General features: G+C 37.3%; 2 protein-coding genes across 6 annotated transcripts; both read right to left on the bottom strand.

The window, feature by feature from the left end:
- Nucleotides 1-36: 36 nt before the first annotated feature.
- Nucleotides 37-2,543, bottom strand: LOC113646755 (golgin subfamily A member 6-like protein 22). Of its 3 annotated transcripts, none has more exons than XM_027153230.2 (3): nt 2,244-2,543; nt 1,989-2,095; nt 37-1,761 (listed from the first exon to the last, which is right to left on the bottom strand). In XM_027153230.2, exon 3 carries the CDS (start codon nt 1,723-1,725, stop codon nt 202-204), a length of 1,524 nt encoding a protein of 507 aa, XP_027009031.2. In that variant the 5' UTR covers nt 1,726-1,761; nt 1,989-2,095; nt 2,244-2,543; the 3' UTR covers nt 37-201. The 3 variants fall into 3 exon arrangements, with proteins under 3 accessions (XP_027009031.2, XP_027009032.2, XP_027009029.2); XM_027153231.2 differs by having other exon boundaries at nt 37-1,766; nt 1,989-2,058; XM_027153228.2 differs by having other exon boundaries at nt 37-1,766; nt 2,244-2,542.
- A 4,429-nt stretch (nt 2,544-6,972) lies between these two features.
- Nucleotides 6,973-11,482, bottom strand: sinhcafl (SIN3-HDAC complex associated factor, like). 3 transcript variants are annotated; one of them, XM_047809987.1, is made up of 6 exons: nt 11,327-11,482; nt 9,589-9,728; nt 8,903-9,002; nt 8,698-8,812; nt 8,338-8,488; nt 6,973-7,592 (listed from the first exon to the last, which is right to left on the bottom strand). In XM_047809987.1, the coding sequence occupies exons 2-6, from the start codon at nt 9,714-9,716 to the stop codon at nt 7,403-7,405; spliced, it is 684 nt and encodes a 227-aa protein (XP_047665943.1). In that variant the 5' UTR covers nt 9,717-9,728; nt 11,327-11,482; the 3' UTR covers nt 6,973-7,402. The 3 variants fall into 3 exon arrangements, with proteins under 3 accessions (XP_047665943.1, XP_047665942.1, XP_047665944.1); XM_047809986.1 differs by lacking the exon at nt 11,327-11,482 and adding an exon at nt 11,276-11,322; XM_047809988.1 differs by lacking the exon at nt 11,327-11,482 and adding an exon at nt 11,272-11,305.
- Between the last annotated feature and the right edge of the window lie 600 nt (nt 11,483-12,082).

Below are 12,082 nucleotides of genomic sequence, written 5' to 3'. Positions count from 1 at the left end.
GATTGGTCTGTTTGTAATAAATATACACTGCATTAGTTTGAATGTTCACAATTTTATTCATATTGGGAAGAGTTTCTCAGTGGTAAGTGCTCATAGAATTGAAGCGATCTGAAAGAAACACCACTGTTACACATTTTATTAGAGAAAACGATTAAATGCCATTCAAAATGTGTTAGAAAAAAGTGTGTGATGTCCATAAATCTATTTCTTAAAGAATCTTTTGATGAAGCGCCAGTTCTTCCATTTCTCCCTCCTTTTTTCACTAGTAAACTCATCCAGCATGTTGTTGACTGTCACTCCATTGTCTTGCTTCAGCATCTCCAGCATCTGCTTCACTCTGTACTCTACATCCTTTAATCTTTTGCTGGAGCATCCTTCCATATCTTCCAAAGCCTCAGCAAAGTCTTTCACAATGGTTAAAATCTTGCCCTCCAGCTCTAAATACTGTAAAGACATATTTCTTTCTAGCTTCTTTGACTTCCTCTCAGCTTCCTTCCTGAGCCTTGTTTCTTCCTGCAGTTTCAAACTTGCAGCCTTCAACCCTAACTCCTGGTCACTGCTTTTTTGCTTTTCCCACTTTTCCATTCTCAGCTCTCTTTCTCTGAGCTGATGCTCTACCTTTTCTTCATGCGCACCCAGTTTTTCATTTAGCTCTATCTTCAGCTGCTCCATCTCCTTCATCCTCAGTCCATCCCTCTGCTGGTAAACCTTCAGCTGCTGTTTTTCCTGATTTCTTTCGGTTCTCATCCACCACATTTCTCTTTTCATCTCAAGCTTTTCAGCCTCCTCTTCCTCAATGCATTGTGCCATCCATTTTTTTTCCTTTATCCGCTCTTCCTCCATCTTCTTCCTTTCTTCTTCAATTAACGCTCGTTCTTTCTCTAATGCCCTCTGGGTCTCCTTTAACTTCTCCATGTGTTCCTTCATCTCCTTTCTTTCCCTCTGTATCACTGTCTCAAATTCTTTCATGTCCTCTTTCTCTTTCTCTCTCACCCTCTTTATCATTTCTTTGTACTCTCTCATCTTCTCACTCTCTTTCTCCATATCTGTCTGTATCATTTTCTTGAATTCTTTCATCTCCTCGCTTTCTTTTGCACTCTCTCTCTCCAATCTCTCTGTCCATGTCTCTATATTGCAAATCCTATTTTCCATTTCCTTCAGCCTTTCAACCAGGTCCCATTGTTTATCCAGCCTCCTCTTCTCATCCTCCTTAAGATTTTTTTCTTTCTTTATCCACCTCTTACTTTCCAGAGTGTTCCGCAGCTTGTCCTCAATGAGCCATTCTTCTCTCACCTTCTCCATCTCTTTCCTCTCCACCAAGTTCTCTGTGGATTTCTCTATATTGCAAACCCTTTTTTCCATCTCCTTTAGCCTTTCAACCAGGTCCATTTGTTCATCCAGCTTCCTCCTCTCATCCTCCTTATGATTCTCTTCTTCCTTTCTCCACCGCTTCTTTTCCTGAGTGCTCCTCAGCCTGTCCTCCACGAGCCATTCTTCCCTCATCTTCTCCATCTCTTTCCTAAGCACATACAACCAGTCTGCACTTGGGCCCAAATTTTCAGCTGCCATCATATCCTTCAACCAGTTGTTCTTGTTCATCCTGCTTTTCTCCTTCTTCCTGCAGTAGTTTTGAAAGTGTTCTGCACAGCGGAGATCAATTTCTCTGCATGTAAACTCTCTTTCCTTCAGGAGTTTCTGAATGACCCATGTTTTAATTTCTTCCATGTTGTTTTCCTTGAGTTGTTTTTAACCTTCTCTTGCCTACACTAGTAACAACAATAATAATAATAATAATAATAATAATAATAATAATAATAATAATAATAATAATAATAAAACAACAAAAGAACAACAATAATAGTTGTAGTATTAGTTTTAATAATAATAATAACAATAACAACAATAGTAGTTGTAGTTGTAGTAGTAGTAGTTATAATAATAATAATAATAATAATAATAATAATAATAATAATAATAATAATAATTACCTGTATGATTCAAAGCAGTGTTGAATTGTTCCATTCACTCAGCTGTGTTCTCCCTGAGCTCCACTCACTCCCGTAGAATTGAATCAGAATGTGAAAATGTGATGTCACTGGGAATCATTTACAAAGAACATTTAGAACTTTCTCCAAAACAAAAAAGTGCATGTTATATGTATAAGAAATGTGGTGTGTACAGTACACGTGCGTGTGAATTTCAACTGCACAAATTTCTTTCGGACTTTAAGAGATCATAGCTACCCAATCCAGCTGTATCAATTTAAGTAGACTGGTGTGCAGGGCTGTCAGGTGTCACGCATTGAGAGTGACAGTCACGCATTTTGGTCTTTTGTCACGCTCTCCGGCCACACATCGTATTTCTCACGCAGAAAAACTTTTCAACTATTTATCATATATTTAATAAGCCGCAGCGCCCAAAATGTATCAGTCCGCACTGTTGTGTCTAGATTAATCTTTCCTGCAAAACGTTCCTGCTGTTGGAACCGGGCAGGAATCAAGTGCGACACCTGGAGTTCTTAGTCGAGCATGGCACTTATCAGCCAATCAAAAAAAGAGGCTACACAATAGCCAATCAGAAAATAGCACTCTCTGGGTAAGATTTAACGCCACAACCAATGAAAAAAAAAACATTCATTAGCGAGGGTATTTTCGAAACAATCATGACCCTAAAAATGGCTGGGCTTGAGCAGAACTGTTTTATATGGGAGCAACATTACAAATGATAAAGGAGTCCAAAAAGGCAACAAACACCTACAATAAACACCACCAGTCATAATCTCTCTCTCTCTCTCTCTCTCTCTCTCTCTCTCTCTCTCTCTCTCTCTCACACACACACACACACACACACACACACACACACACACACACACACAAAGAAATTAATAAGTGGAAATTGAACTTTGCATTTGGTTAAAATGTGATCATGGTGAAACATTTTTTTTTTGGTGGTGGTGGTGGTGTCACTGGGGTTTGGAGATGTCACTCTTGCCTGTTCTCAAAATTTGAGAGCCCTGTGTGTGTGTGTGTGTGTGTGTGTGTGTGTGTGTGTGTGTGTGTGTGTGTGTGTGTGTGTGTGTTATGATTCACTATTGCATGCCATTCACTTCAGGAATTATTTGAGCTTTGTGTCTTTAATGTGTGTTATCTGTAAATATTTAAAAATACTGTGTGTACAAAACAATGCATTAAGGGAAATCTTCGTGTGCAACTTGAAGTTAACCAAAACAATATTGCAATATACTATGAATAAATACTGTTGCATTCTGGGAGTGGTGTTGGAATCGACAGCAAAGCGCATGCGCAAATACGAGACGGCGGCATTTCCCAAAGCGGAAAAGAACATTCGGATTCTTCGTCTGAATTCTGTATTTTCGGAGCAAATTACACGGCAAGGTGAATTCATTTAATCCATCTGCTAAACTCCATATTAGCTGCTGAAGAACACGGAACCGTTTAGTAACATTAGCTTCAGTTTAAAAAAAAACTAGCTTGCTCACTGATGCTGTGCTGTGATTGGCTAGAAACCTGCAGTTCACTGATGCTGTGCTGTGATTGGTTAGAAACCTGCAGTTCACTGATGCTGTGCTGTGATCGGCTAGAAACCTGCAGCTCACTGATGCTGTGCTGTGATTGGCTAGAAACCTGAAGCTCACTGATGCTGTGCTGTGATTGGCTAGAAACCTGCAGTTCACTGATGCTGTGCTGTGATTGGCTAGAAATTGTTTGGTTTGTAAATATGTTGTCCTTCTATTTGTGCGTTTTCACAGTAACAAAATGTCTAGTTAGCTTTAGGTAGCTCTGAAGTCCTGTTAGATGTAAATAGAACAGAATAAAGTGATTCCCTTGTATGTCTGTGAGTGCAGACATTGGCTTCAATGCCCCTTTTTGTCTGTGTTGTTGTTAGTGAGTTGTGATGGGACACAATGAACTAAAACTTTTGTGTTTTTGTATTGGCAGTTTTTATTGTTCTTGCATTTGCTATCAAAATGTTCCCCTTTGCCAGGTCTGTGCTAGTAAATGTAGCACTGTATGTTCATATGTAAGGCACATGAGAATTCATAGGATTATTCCACATTTGGTTTTAAAGTGTGCCTTGAAAAAAGACATTTAAAAAAAATTGCACTGTTTAAATCCCATGCTTACAGACATCATAAAGTACATCAACTTCATGTTGAGTCAAGATTATGTGGTGTAACTGAGCTAATTTGTAATGTTGACTTCTGCAGGGCCACTTGTGAGAATCAGACACGTTTTTTTCTCTCATCTGAAAATGCATATTAATTAAAGAAGGGAAGAATGTTGAACTTATGCAGAAAGTTCAGTTACTTTACAGAAAACACTTCGTCATACTCTATATGCAGCCCGTGAGGTCACAGGGTTTCAGCTGGTGTATCTAATGGTATAATAGGAAACCCTGTGATCTGAGGGATGGATTAAATAAAGAGTGTAACTTTTCTGTAAAGTATCTGGATTTATTCCATATTTAAATGATTTTCAAATAGAAATGATATTTACCTTTCGGTATTTCTTTTAGAAATCTATTTAAAATAAATGTATTTTAATGCATTTGATGGATATCCTTCAACAAAATGAGATCTCTATGTGAAATGAGATGTAATAGGAAGTGATCTGATTGTCTGTATTTCCTGTTCCTGTTTCTGTTTGTTAAGAGCTTTGATTTGTTCAAGGCATCTTGATTTTTTTCTCTCTCCCTGATGGTGGATTATGACTGCATAGTCACCATATGGTCTGTTCCTAGTAGGATTTTTCCAATAGTTTGTAATGCACCAGTGCTTGTTTTGTTACTGATCTCGATGGAGACCTGAGGAACAAAACATCTAAATAAAAGAAAAATGAATATAGAGCATTGCCTTTCCCCCATGTTCTCCTAAGTCTATTTTCAATTATCAGGACCTCACTACAACCCTTGGTGTGCATTACCCAGCCTTACTTTCTATTATAGCGGACCTCGTTTTCAATAAATACTTTAACTTTAAATTAATACTTAATTTGATTAATCTCAGACTATTGTGGTTTTCAGGTGATTCATTGGAATCAACCCAGAACAAGAGACCAAGGCCAGCCGTCCGAAAGGACAGGGATAGATCTTCTGAAAGATCTCATAGACTTTGAGTGGAATTTCATTGGTCAGTGAGAGTTCACATTTATACAGCCATGGTTAGCTCCCAATTTATGATCTAGTTTTATATACATCTTTTTTTTTCTTGTCTACTAAATATGCTACACTCCACAAAATTGTGATGTTTTCTGTTATTTTACTTGAATTTACAACTGTAATGGGAAAAAGCTTTGTATTAAAAAATAAAAATAAAAAAATAAGCACAGTTCTCAGCTGGTAATAATTCATAATTCATTTTCATACTTTCCATACTATTTCAATATGTGCATTTTATTTATTTAACTGAATCAAGTATATTTTGTATAGAATATCACAGAAAAATGGCTAATCAAGGTTATAATAAAGAGTTTAATTCATAATAATATGGTGGTCTATTTACAAAAATAACCACATGGTATCATATTTGGATTATGATGAAATGTCATTCTTGACAGCGTAGGGAAAAAAACAATATTGTGGCTGCCCTAACACCAGTGTACTGTAATATTAATAAAATTCAGCACTACGCTGTGTATTGGCACATTGTATTTTAACAGTATACTATAGTAATACTGCTGAAAAGACAATAATGTACTGGCAACCCTGCTGCCAGTAGCAAAATAGATAACAGTATAACATGAGGCTTTGCAATCCAGACAAATCTACAAAAAAAAAAAGTGTAGAGCCCTATATATACTGTAAATCATGCAGAAGTAAGGTTTTTTCCTAAATTACAGGATTTACATTTTTTTTTTCTAAATGATCCTTAGCAATTTACACAGCACTAATTTTCTCTTGATAAATGAGGCTAAGCAGCAGATTTTGCATACAAAGATTTATTAAATTGAAGATGTAATGACAAGATTAAAAAACATTTAAAAAAAAAACATTAAAAATGTATAAAAAGTGCACAAATCCTCTTTACAGCATCAATTGTACAGACAAGTTTGAATAAATAGTATAAATTAGAAAAGACAAATTCATGTTCAGTTAAAATCTCTCATAAGGCACATTAACAGTGACTGAAAATGTACCGAGTAAATAGTTTCCCTGAACCTTACTGACATTATGTAAATGACCAACTTGGTAGTCTGGAAGCCAGAGAGAGCACTATTGCTGTTCATGAAGTCATTTCAAGAACACAAAGACTTAATGTCATTTCTTATTTCCTACAAACGAGTCATTTAAACGTGAATTTCTCTGCATCGTTACTTCGGATTATAAGCTGCCTGAGTAGAAAAAACCCGTCGCAAAAGGCAAAAAGCCATCACATTGTAGAATCTGCACACTGTCAAGATGCAAACAGTTAACATTATTGCTGAATTTCTTTTTGTACATGAACACATTTACAAAAGTCAGAAACATGCACTGGCTAGAAGCTGCTACCAAAAGAGATGTACAGCCTTTTTCCTTTAAGTCACACAATCAACAGATATTACAACCTGTAGTGAAAATTACTAGTAATCAAAGTTTTTAAAAATAAACAAAAACAATCACACTGCATGTTAAAGAATATATACCCAAAATGAATTTAGCACACGCTGTTTTAGCATGCTATAATAAATATCACTTTGATTATTTCAATAATAGCATGCACTTTTATTTTTGGTTGGACTGGTAGGTTTGTGCCCTGCATTTTGTGACAATAAAAACCAGGAATTAGAGATTAACAGACACGATCTGAGCAATATTCACCGATAATCACTAATTAGCAGCCTGTTCAAACCTCAACCTAATCAGTATGTTATAAAACTGCCTACTGTACCAGCACATCAAGGTCACATAGACTTGTAGACACAGGAGAGGTGATGTGTTTAAAAATTAAATTTTTTTCTTTAACACACTGAGTAACATCAGGGACACATCAATACACCATATTTCATGAACATTTATAAACAACTCAATTTACAAAACAGGAAACTAGGAGCCAGGTAGGAAGCGTTTGGTGCACTGGAATTGTGAGAAGAAAAAATATTTACAAGCACTACAAAAATGCAAAATATTTTACAGTGCCAAAAATATATATATATAAAAAATATAATAAAAAAAAAAGACAAAATGGATTACACGTCTTAAACCGTCAATTCAATCCTGATTCTATAATATTTACTAATGCCCATACTTATTTTAATTGACTTCCCCTTAAAAAAAAAAAAAAAAAAGGAAATCCCTCTAACACGTGAACAAAAAGGCAGGAATCAGCATTTATATAGTAAGTGGGATTGGTAGAGTCTGCCACTGGAGACAACGCAACAGAGCCTTGGGGAGAAGTGCAACGAGGTCACCAGGTCTCCTTCAAGTCCTCTGCGATGGGGGATGGCAGTGTGTCGGCGGTACACGGGGAGTCGGTTGTGGGTAAATCTGCTACCGCCGGGTGCTGCTTTGGACCGCAGCAGGGCTTAAAGAGGCGAGGGTCGATGATGACTTCACCGAAGCGGCCTTTATAAACAATGCCACAGCACACTTTCTGTCTGCAAACGTAGAAACCATAAAATTCTCAACACATTCTGATGCTGACACTCATTTTGATGTACACCCATAGAAAGGGCCAACTAAAAACTTGCCTTCACGTTTGTGGTAAAACTGCTACACTGATGCATTGACATTGATTCTTGTGTTGGTTCATACTCTGTCAAAATGTTTCATAAACTAACAAGAGAAGCAACTTACAACTCGTATGTTCCTACAAGTACCCTGCTAAAATTTCACAGTATAAAAACAGCATCTGTAAACATATGGGGAGCCAATCTGAGTGATACAGTAAAGGCAGTGCTCTGTACCTTGATTGTCTATGCACCCAAATTTTATACATAAAATTCCAAGAATCCATTAATAAGAATGGAGGTGTATGTACATAAAATGATCTTTTAATTGACTTCCAATAAGTGCTTACACTAATACCATCCAAACATTTTGCAACCATCAGGACAACATTCTGGCTGTAATCGTGCACACCTGCATGATTAAACTTCTTTGACCGACTGCTACCACCTATTAGCGCTTACTCCATCCTATATCCGTTCTGGCATAGTATGGAGTAAACGCTAATAGGTGGTAGCAGTCGGTCTAAGAAGTTAAATCATGCAGGTGTGCACCATTACAGCCAGAATGTTGTCCTGATGGTTTTTACTGATTTATATCAGCCACAGTGTCGTTAGCTAACAGCTTTCTTTCCTGCAAAACTACTTTGTGAGCCAAAAAAGTTGTCTATTTTACCTTTTCCAGTAAGACAGGTCAAGAAATGAGAAGCCTGCTGGAGTTGGGCGCCTTTGTTTGGTCTCGACGTCTGAACAGTCATCAGATTGGTTACTGTGGCTGGGAGACTGAGAGGGAGACATGCTGGATGTAGTGCTATGGGCATCAGAGTCTGGACAGATGGAAAACAAACAAAAATTACTGAATGAATCAGATTCATCTAAGCTTTCATTTTAATATAAAATCATATGTGTAAACCATTTAGCCGACTCCATACAATTTCAAAACTTCTGCGGTCTAGTTACAGGCCGGAATAACTGCACTGATGTACACCTATTCAAAAATAAACTAATCAAAACAGACACTAGCCACAAGACTCACTTTGCCGTTTAAACTTGTGTAGCTTCTTCAGCTTGCTTTTCTTCTTCCCATCGATATTCTTTACTTTTTTGGGCTTTGTCAGCTTGAAGCCAGGTCCTGCCCTTGCGTCCACCACCTTAAAGAAATCCACGAAGAAATAAAATCAAAATAGCGCAAGCACATTAAACATGAATCGCTCTGCTAGCTTAATGAACACGATACGTACATGATTCCAGTTCTTCTTCGATCCGTGTGGTAATTTTTTCCATCGCTTTACGAGCAATACGCAGGCATTGCAGATGTCGCCAACTCGGTCTTCAGATAAACTAAAAACAAATAATGAGAAAAAACAATGAGGAATTCAGTTAGTACTGAGCTGTATAAAACCATAATACTGATTCTGTAAAATTTGTTGCGTTTATATTTTACAGGAGGGAAATTAATGCCACAATCAAGAGAACAGTAGATATTTGTTATTCTAGACTAAAAAAAAATGCATATTTTCTAAAATAGAAATACGTAAGCCACATATACTGCATTAATAAGCAGCTCATTGTACATTGTTCACCGTTTTATTCAAAGCCTTTCGCAGGCCTTTGAATGCGACATAATTGGTGCCTGAATGAGCAAAACATTCTTATTAAAAATGAAACCTATAAATCCTGTAACATGAATCTTGTTTTGACTGTCAAGCAGTATTATACAGGCAACAGGACTTTTCTTCAGAATGACTCACTCATGCTCCAATGAATTTCAAAACAGGGTTAAGTGTTTACTTTTTTTAAAGCCAAGTATGACTTACTAGGTCTAGACAGATAGGAAAATGCTGCACTAAGCAACACAAATAAGGTGGATGAAAACAGTAATACGGTTAATAACACAGGCTAAGGATTCCCCTGCAGTAATTCTCACCCGAAGCAGAGCCGGAAGGTTTCCTCATATCTGCTGCTGTCTGTGAACCGGGAACTGGACGACTTGGTCTTGCAAATGCAGCAGCCTTCGTGGCTGCGATAAATCTTGGATTTGTGAAATCCAAACATTTCTGGTTGATCCTGTAAATGCATTCAACATAAAGTGTGCATGAAATATATATGCATACACACATATATTTATATAAAAATGTTCAGTAGAGATACAAGTTAAAACTGAGATTGCATACAGGAAAAGAATGTCTTGAGTTACTTTGATCACTATCCAAAATTCACACATTTATCCCAAGTGCTATTAAATTTCTGAAGTGATTGATAAAATAAGTGTAATCTGAGATACTGTGGTGTGATAATCTGACGGATATTGGTCCTTGTGTTTGTGTGTTATTTTGCAGTTCCTTTTGTTTCTTATTTTTAAGTGATGGTGAGCCAAAGAAAAATTTCCACCTTGGTGGACAATAAAGAGACATACAATACAATTTCACCTTAAAAAGAATTGTATACGAAAGAACATTTGGGAACTTTGAGAAGAAATGCATGTACATTTCTTTCTACTTTGAGTTTATATTACATTAACAGACATTTAAACGATATACTCATATTTATTCCCAAAAAGTGAGTTTTTCCCCTGAATATCCACACACTAACCCCAGGTCTGGGAATGAATCTTTTACATTTATCTTCCCAGATACTCTTGCATTACTGAAAGGATTATGTGTCCATCACAAATCTATGGAATAAATAGCAACAGGAAATTGTTTCAGCATCAGCAACAAAAGCCTGCTTTTCATATTTTTCTAGTGATCCCTTAAGCATCATCCATCCAAGCAAAAAATAAAAATTAAAAATTAGAGATTCATTCATAAGCAAGACTTACACACTTACACACACGCGCGATATATATCTGCATCACGGACTGAAATTCGCAAAACCGAAAGTATATCAACACAACGATTTTAAAACAGGGAAGTTTCTATAGAGGTTTTTTTTTGACGCAGAAAAAAGAAAATAAAAACTTGCATTAGAAAATAACCGTTAAATCATCGATTGAGTGTGTGCGCGTGTTTATGTGCGCGTGTGTGTATACCTTCAAATTAAAGCGCGCGCATTTGAATGGATGCGGATCAGTTTAACGTGAACAGCTGAATAGTCTCGATATATACAACTATAAAGCGTCGGGAAACCGTTTAGGAAACGCACAAATACCGAAAGAGCTCTGTAGAGGCGTGTATATGGTTCATGGTGGTAGAAGTAAAGTCATATTTTACATATAAAAGCAGCGATTTTGGTTAAAGAACGCGATTTGTGTTCGTTAATGCGCGAGACACACAAAACAGAGTGGGATGTCTCGTGCTTTTCTTTCTTAAACACGTATTTATAACAAAATTCACGAACAGGCTGAATTTCTACACGTATTTCATCACACGTGGGGTCGAATCTTTCCGCGAAATGTTTGAAATGAACGTGTTCGCTTTGTTAAAACTTTCGCCCAGTGAGAGCGCCAAATCTTTCCTCAGACGGTAGCTAGCTATTGTTAGCATGACGCCATGCCACGCGCTGCGTCCCTGCACGCGCAGCTACGCCGTTTTAAACGTACACATTCTCCCCGCGCACGAAAACTTAAACACGGCGAATTCGCACAAACACACACAACACAAATCTTTACCTACATGTCACGGCGCTTAACTACGACTTCAAGAATATAACAACAAAGAGCTTACCGTCGGAAACTTTGAAATTCCGTCCGTTTTATTCCTCCGCACTGCGCATGTCTTACTACGGACCGCACGCGCATGAATGGAGGAGCCTCATTAGCATACAAATACCAGAGGAAAACGGCGCGGCGGTTCACAGGAAGTCCATATAAGGAGCGTTAGCGTCTGAGTTTAAACATAAACTCCACCAATCGATGAGTTTTCTCTTCGCCATTTAAGAATGTTGCATCTTGGGATATGTAGGACTAGAAACTCTGACCGACATGTTAGCGAGAGTTTAGAGAACTCGCGTTCCCAGAATACTTTGCTCTGGTGTAAATGGCGTTGTGTTTATTTTTGCAAAAGAGACAAAAAGAGCGCGAAATCTTTTTTTTTTATTATCCCCACCAGTATCCAGACAAACCCCGCCTCCTGAACATATAAACAATCCGCCTCCTGGTTTGTGTCTGGAAAACTGGTTCATTAATCTATCAAATTAATACAAATATACAGTGTGCTATTTGGCTTGAAGTAGTACAAAAGTTATATTTGAGCAATGAGACGATTATGTAGGCCTTGTATATTATAAATAATTATAGATATAAAGAAATCTGCCTGTCTATCTATCTATCTATCTATCTATCTATCTATCTATCTATCTATCTATCTATCTGTCTGTCTGTCTGTCTATCTATCTGTCTGTCTGTCTATCTGTCTGTCTGTCTGTCTATCTATCTGTCTGCTATCTATCTGTGTCTGTCTGTCTGTCTGTCTGTCTATCTA

This window comes from Tachysurus fulvidraco, chromosome 2 (genome assembly GCF_022655615.1).
Source record: "Tachysurus fulvidraco isolate hzauxx_2018 chromosome 2, HZAU_PFXX_2.0, whole genome shotgun sequence".
NCBI classification, from domain to species: Eukaryota; Metazoa; Chordata; class Actinopteri; order Siluriformes; family Bagridae; genus Tachysurus; species Tachysurus fulvidraco.
The sequence above is the reverse complement of the archived record's forward strand: the minus strand, read 5'-3'. Positions and strand labels throughout refer to the sequence as shown.

What these genes read in the sequence shown, in the direction of transcription:
- LOC113646755 (XM_027153230.2), bottom strand. Translation starts at nt 1,725, where the DNA reads ATGGAAGAAATTAAAACATGGGTCATTCAGAAACTCCTGAAGGAAAGA.
- sinhcafl (XM_047809987.1), bottom strand. Translation starts at nt 9,716, where the DNA reads ATGTTTGGATTTCACAAATCCAAGATTTATCGCAGCCACGAAGGCTGC. An exon ending in ACACAAGTTTAAACGGCAAA is followed by an intron (nt 8,489 to 8,697) that starts GTGAGTCTTGTG and finishes CCATCTGTCCAG; the next exon opens with ACTCTGATGCCCATAGCACT. An exon ending in GACCTGTCTTACTGGAAAAG is followed by an intron (nt 7,593 to 8,337) that starts GTAAAATAGACA and finishes CTACGTTTGCAG; the next exon opens with ACAGAAAGTGTGCTGTGGCA.